A 7,127-nucleotide genomic window follows, 5' to 3' on the forward strand; every position below is an offset into this window, starting at 1 on the left:
TCTTCTTCTGAATGAACCTGCAGGACACAACGTATATTACTTGTGTGCGCATGTGTGTGTGTGTGTGTGTGTGTGTGTGCGCATGTGTGTGTGTGTGTGTGTGTGTGTGTGTGTGTGCGTGTGTTGAGTCAGTAGATATGTGAGTGGTGTTGAGCTGTACAGTACACAGCGTTACGTTGGGAAACCTGAGAAATTTCCATCTCAGAGGGAACGTAGAAAAGAGAGCCGGCAGGAAGCCGACCACACACAGATCCAGTCTCATCGCCGCCACACCGTGAGTAAACCCTATTCTATTACCATACATAATATAATATATTACATATAATATATTATATATATTGATACTTCTACTCGTGATAAATGTTAATAAGTACTGTATATGTACTATACTGTATGCAATTTGTATCAAAAATATAATTTATGTATTTATTGTCATTTATATTTGTATGCATACCTTTTATGCATTATTTTACTTTATAGTTTTTCTACTTTTTATAATGAATTTTGCACGATTGATTACGTTTTATAGTTTGACAATTGACTATATTATACACATGTATACATATGTATACACATTTATACGCATTTATACACATTTATAAACATTTATAAACATTTATACACATGTATACATATCTATACACATTTACACACATTTACACACATTTACACATTTATCCTAATGCTAAAATAGACAAAGATAATGTAAATGTTAGAAAAGTATTTAAATATGTTCCATCTAAACGTAACTAGTCAATAATTCCACATAATTCATACGTATATATATATATATATATATATATATATATATATATACATATATATATATATATATGTATATATGTATATATATATATATGTATATATATATATATATATATGTATATATACATATATATATATATATACATATATACATATATATATATATATATATATATATATATATGTATATATATATATATGTATATATATGTATATATGTATATATGTATATATATGTATATATATATATGTATTCATATTGTTTGTGTACATACAACATATCTGTTTTTATCATATAAAAATCGATGTAATGTTCAGAGTAAAGCTGCAACATAACGACTGAAATGATTATTATTATTCTCTTATTGGACATAAACAGGGTTAAACCGTGTTTTATGCGTATTATGTACTTGTAGTTTAGTAATAGTTCATTAATAGAAACTTTGATCTTACATTTTGATCCCAGACAACGTGGAACGCTTCGTGACTCATGTGTGTAAAAACAATCCCACAGATTTTATGAATGGGGATGCCCTCTGATGACACACTGATTGGGGAAAAGGTGTGTGTGTGTGTGTGTGTGTGTGTGTGTGTGTGTGTGTGTGTGTGTGTGTGTGTGAGTGTGTGAGTGAGTGAGTGAGTGAGTGAGTGTGAGAAAGTGTCAACTGCTCCCTGTGATCTCAGATGAGGAAACAGAAGCAGAAGTGAAAATGATCTGGTTTCTGTGGAAAATATGATTTTAACTTTGAGGGTTCAACTAATTGTGACAAAGATCAGCGGAAACTGAGAAACAACAGAATCAAACTAATGACAACTCTTGTGATGTCACACCTTTTTAGGATCTAAAGGACAGAGTTTAAATAAAAGCCGGGACGTCTTTGAGACTCAAAGCTGCTCGAGAGGAAACAACGTCTCAGTACCTTATATATATATCATAGTATAGTTTACCTCCAGCAGTACTTATGAATTATGATTTATGATTTATGAGTCTCTCTGTTAGACATCACTCAGCATTGAGACGTGTGCTTCTCTACAGACTGCCATCATGGTCCGCTTGCTGTTTGCTGTGCTCATCATCCAATCTGTTTATGGAAGACCTCCACTCCCCCCTCTGCCTATGAAAGGTGAGCACGCTGGTTATTATGGATATTATACTCCACTATATGTATCTACAGAGTGAGAGGAGACAGTGGATCCAGTAGTTAAAGAGTAACCGGTTCCCTCTGCAGACGGCTGCTACCTGGTGTCTCCAGAGGTGAACGTCCTGAGAGTGGAGGACGAGGCCGTAGTCCTCTCCTTCCCCATGTTCGAGAGAGTCCTCGAGGTACACAACATCGCCACCCCCGACGCAAAGTACCTCATCACCAAGGGCAATGGGACGGAGGGCGGGGCTTATCCCGGCGAGGGGCGTGTCCGGCAGCGGGACAACCAGCTCTGGCTCCTCCCAGCTCAGGCTGCTGACTCAGGGGAATATATCTGCACCTACAGGTGAGAATATGTCATCTCCTCTATGTTCCTCCATGCTCCTCCATGTTCCTCCATGTTCGTCCATGCTCCTCCACGTTCCTCCACATTCCTCCATGTTCTCCTGAACGTTATCTGATCTCTAAAAAAACATCAAATAGCTTCTTTCAAACATTTGTATTTTGTATGGTATTTCACATTTTTATGTTTTAATAACTGCTTGTTATTAATGCTTGTCATGTAAAATACTATGTATTGGGACATACTAAGTCTTTGTCTGGCATACTCGTGTGGTAGTGTGAGTACTTGAATGCTCAGTTAGAACAGTTTGTTTTACAGTGTCTGTAAAGTGTGCGTCCTCTACCTTCTCTCTCCAGAAACGAGACCTTCTGTGTGACCGGGAGCATCGGGCTGCAAGTGTACCAGTCCAGTAGTTCTGCCGACGTGGAGAAACTGTCCTACCCGATCCCCGTCTCCGTGGGAGAACACCTGAGGCTGTCGTGTCCGTCTCTCAGTGACTTCAACAGCACGGACAGACCGATCAAGTGGCACAAGGTGAGACAGAAGCATTCTGGACGCTGTTTAAGATACAGATCTATTCACCGCAGTGAGGTATTGAACCCTCGACCCTGCCGCTGGTGTTAGTGCCTTGCTCCTTCCCTGTGAGTGACGCAGTGTGTCTCTTCCTGACAGGACTCCGGCCTCGCCCCCCCTCGGTCAGGCCGAGTTCAGGGCTCCTTCCTGCAGGACCGAGGCAGACTCCTCATTCCCGCAGTGAGGCGGTCGCACGCAGGTGTGTACACCTGTCGGCTGCAGGCGCTCATCGACGACCAGCAGTACAAAGTCAGCAGGACCGTGGTGCTGAAGGTGGACGGTGAGTGACGACGCGCGTGTTTTATTAAACATAAACTTAAACTTAATTAAGAATACTCTATATAATGATTTTTTTTTAAATCCACAAATTGAGTCAGTACAACTATACATATTTAAAAATCAAAAGAGAACACAAGTTACTGTAATCATAGGGTCATGAGTAATAATAATCATAGCATCAGTTTTTACTTCCTCGCAACACAATACATCATAAGCGTGTGCTGCCCTCTGCTGGACTGGTAAGCGTAACACACTGAGTTAGTTCAGCCAAACGCCACAAAAACACTGCTATTATTATTATTAATAAAATAATAGACATATTAATAATGGAATGTAAATATTATTATTATTAATAAAATAATAGACATATTAATAATGGAATGTAAATATTATTATTATTAATAAAATAATAGACATTAATAATAGAATGTAAATATTATTATTATTAATAAAATAATAGACATATTAATAATGGAATGTAAATATTATTTTAAAAATAATAACAACAATTATAACCATCACTATTATAATATTATCTTATAATATATAATACAATTATTGGCATAATTATTATCATTATTAACATCATTATGATTATTAAAATGATTTATATTATTATTATTATTATTACAGTTATAATCATTATTATTACCAGGATTATCATTATTTAAATCATCATTATTATTATCATTATTATTATTATTGTTATTGTTTTTTGTATTATTATTGTTATCATTATCATTTTTATTAGAGTTGTTAAAATTATTATTATTAGTAGTAATAGTATTATTAGAATTATTACTATTATTGTTATCATTATCATTATTATTAGTTGTTATTATTATTATTATTATTGTTGTTGTTGTTAATATAATAATAATTAATATTATTATTAATAGTAGTAGTAGTAGTAGTAGTAGTAATGGTATGATCATAATTAGTATTATTGTTGTTAATATAATATTATTAATAATAATAATTATTATTAATATTATTGTTATTATTGTCATGTGAAATAAGTCATTGACATTCTGAGAGTAGTTTGTCTGGATGTGTTCTCACTGGTCTACATTTCTTTGTATGTGTGAAGGTGTGGACCCCGTCACCACCGTAGACCTCGTAGACCCCGTCACCACTGTAGACCCCGTCACCACCGTAGACCTCGTAGACCCCGTCACCACCGTAGACCCCGTCACCACCACTGAGCCTGGCCTCTCCGGGACCTCTGACTCTGAGCTGACCAGCAGCTTCATCTCGGTTCACAGTGAGTTCATATTTCACTCTATAGAATAATAATAATAACCCTGTGGGGACAATACATGTGGTGCTACTGATGTATTAATTAATTAATTTAATTTACGTCCTCCAGGTATTCAACCACCTGTGATTCTCTCGCCACGCAATGGAACCGTCTTTGAAAGTCTGCATGGTGAGTGATGAAGAACGATCAGCACCAACACATCAAATCTGATGCGTACGTTGTCAATGACGATTCACCTCTGACCTCATTCAGGGTCAGGACTGGAGCTGTCGTGCACGGCGCTCACCGAATGCCAAACGGCCGACGACACCGCGGTCACATGGCTCGTCAACAACCGATCGGTGGAGTCGTCGTACCTCGATGGGCGGGCCCTGCAGGGGGGGAGGAGGTAACGGCTGACCTGAGATATTTCTAACACTGAAGTTAAAACAGGTCTGAACAGGAATACAGAGAAAGTCAACGGGAGCTCAACCAAACCTTGAACTTCACAGGTGTGACTCATGATGTCACCAAGCAGCACAACAAACTGCCCGTCACATAGGACGCGGTGCACGTCAGAGACACGAAAAAGACGACTTTAGATCAGTTTGAAAACTACAATCAACTTTTGAGAACATGTGTCCAGTGTAAACAGGAAATACTCAGCACACTATAAGACGAAATACTACCTGTTCACAAATTGTGTCCCCAGATGTCCATATTTTTGGTCCACATCATACTTTCTTGCACATGTACTTCCATACAAGTGACAATGTGTTTATATTTGGAACTGTATCTTTCTTTTCTCTGGTTTCTCACTCATTTATGGCAAGTTGTCCTTTTGTATCAAGCATAAAGAAAGTGGTAGCATGATGTGTTTGAGTACATTTCTGCCTCACTTGATTGCACGATATATCCAGCAGCGCTACCTTTAAAGCTGCTAGTATTAGTCGATGAACACCACGTCTAGTTCTCAGCCATCGGGTTGAACCCCCTTCAGTCACGTCATGTAAACAAAGTGTTTGTGCGTTCGTCTCGATGTCTGCAGGGTGAGCGGCGTGTCTGCAGGCTGTCTCATTGAGTCGAGGCTCGTCGTTGTGGCGATGACGGACGAAGACGTGAACACGGAGCTGAGGTGCGTCGCTCAGAACCGAGCAGGGAGACAGGAAGTGTTCGCGAGGCTTCAACTAGAGGGTGAGTTGTGTGTGTTGTGTGTACGTACAGGAAGTAAGAGGACATACTAATCAATAAAGGGATGCAACCAATCAGAATGATTTGATTTGAATCGGCCAACACGACCACGTTGTGGGTCACGCTTTGTGGGTGTGACTAGTTTGGTTAACTATGGAGGTTGGTGTACTGTCCTCTGTGTGTAAACCTCTCTCTCTCACTCTCTCTTCACAGACTCCACATTCACATGGCTGGTGGTCGCCGCCGTCACCGTGTCCTGCTTCCTCACCGTGGTGTCCGTCTTCCTCTACGTCCTCTTCAAGCCCAAAGGGAAAAACAAGATGGATTACTTCCTGGCTCGTCAGAACAGCAGCTTCTAACACACTCCCTGCAGAGACAGAGGCCTTCTTTAATGTGACGTCGGACAGAAGACGACGACGACATCACGGCGTTCAAACACTCCTTTTACAGGGAGTCACCATTTTTACATCAGCAGCTGCATTGTTACTGTTTATACTGTATGTGATGTGTGTTCATGTGGCGTTTACATGCATTTGGTGTATTTATGTAGTTGCCACCATTACCTCGTGTTGGTGTGGCAGAAATACTCTGCTTTGATGTATGTCATGTATGTATGTATGTATGTAATGTATGTCATGTATATAATGTATGTAATGTAATACAGAATAACAGAACGTAAGGTTGAAGTACAGCAGAACTTCTAATAGGATGTCAAATTCAATACAATGGCAAAAATTCAAAGTGAAGTTATTTCTTTGTTTTTTTAACAGTGTTGACTTGAGTGCGACACTCTCTCAGTGTTTATTAGAAACACTTTATTATCCGTGTTTACGTCAACTTATTGTCATGTCTGAAGCATCGCATCAGAAAAAGCAGAAACGGCAAAAGTTGATCAAACTTCCTCAAAAACAGTTTTGTCGACTAAGTTCTGACTCGGCGAACTTTTAGCTCACGTGACCAGACACACGTTTGTATTTCTTCATCTCTGGACAGGAAACATGGACAATACAAGCTGACATGAAGGAACTATGTAAAAAGTGCCCAAATGACAGAAACCCTGAAGACATCTGTCCTGTTTCTTTCTGTGGTAGACGGTTAGTGAGCCTAACCCGCTTTTTAAAAAAGTCGCTTAAAGTTCAACACCACTGCAAACCTCAACAATAAACATATTGTTGAAGGAATACCTCAAAACTGAACGTTATTATCTTTATAAAAAGGTGGAATTCATAGCTGCTCATTGCTGTTGTTGGATTCCATTAGGTTTTACAGGTGTACCTAATAATGTGGCCACCGAGTGTAAACCATACTGTATACGTAAATGTGTGTGTATTTTTCTAAATGTAATAAACGTTCTCAGGGACGCATCTTGTACTGTAGTGAAGTGCGTTTAAAAATGTCTGCACACTAACACGGTGTATGTAGCACATTAACAAATGTTAAAATGTGCTTTACTTCATTCATTCAGTATTCAATGGTGTTGATGTTCTTATGATGTTCCACAGAGGATTAGAACCATAAATAGTAATAATACATGAATAGTTGGTGAGGGTTGCATTGATCAGTGTACTTTGATCTGAAGTTCCCTGTTTAGCCA

At 38.6% G+C, this 7,127-nt stretch overlaps 1 protein-coding gene across 1 annotated transcript; it reads left to right on the forward strand.

Moving 5' to 3' along the window:
• The first annotated feature begins 191 nt into the window (after nucleotides 1–191).
• Nucleotides 192–6,885, forward strand: LOC137890136 (interleukin-1 receptor type 2). Its single transcript, XM_068734255.1, has 10 exons — nucleotides 192–274; nucleotides 1,802–1,889; nucleotides 1,995–2,253; nucleotides 2,607–2,784; nucleotides 2,923–3,103; nucleotides 4,193–4,366; nucleotides 4,472–4,531; nucleotides 4,616–4,751; nucleotides 5,391–5,536; nucleotides 5,747–6,885. Exons 2-10 carry the CDS (start codon nucleotides 1,811–1,813, stop codon nucleotides 5,890–5,892), a joined length of 1,359 nt encoding a protein of 452 aa, XP_068590356.1. The 5' UTR covers nucleotides 192–274; nucleotides 1,802–1,810; the 3' UTR covers nucleotides 5,893–6,885.
• The last annotated feature ends 242 nt before the right edge of the window (nucleotides 6,886–7,127 follow it).

This window comes from Cebidichthys violaceus, unplaced genomic scaffold, assembly GCF_023349555.1.
Source record: "Cebidichthys violaceus isolate CVI_PGR_0920_01 unplaced genomic scaffold, fCebVio1.0.p SCAF_11, whole genome shotgun sequence".
Taxonomy (NCBI): Eukaryota; Metazoa; Chordata; class Actinopteri; order Perciformes; family Stichaeidae; genus Cebidichthys; species Cebidichthys violaceus.

Coding starts and splice junctions, on each gene's coding strand:
- LOC137890136 (XM_068734255.1), top strand. CDS start 1,811: ATGGTCCGCTTGCTGTTTGCTGTGCTCATCATCCAATCTGTTTATGGA. Junction 3,104..4,192: donor CGTGGTGCTGAAGGTGGACG/GTGAGTGACGAC, acceptor GTATGTGTGAAG/GTGTGGACCCCGTCACCACC. Junction 4,532..4,615: donor CGTCTTTGAAAGTCTGCATG/GTGAGTGATGAA, acceptor GACCTCATTCAG/GGTCAGGACTGGAGCTGTCG.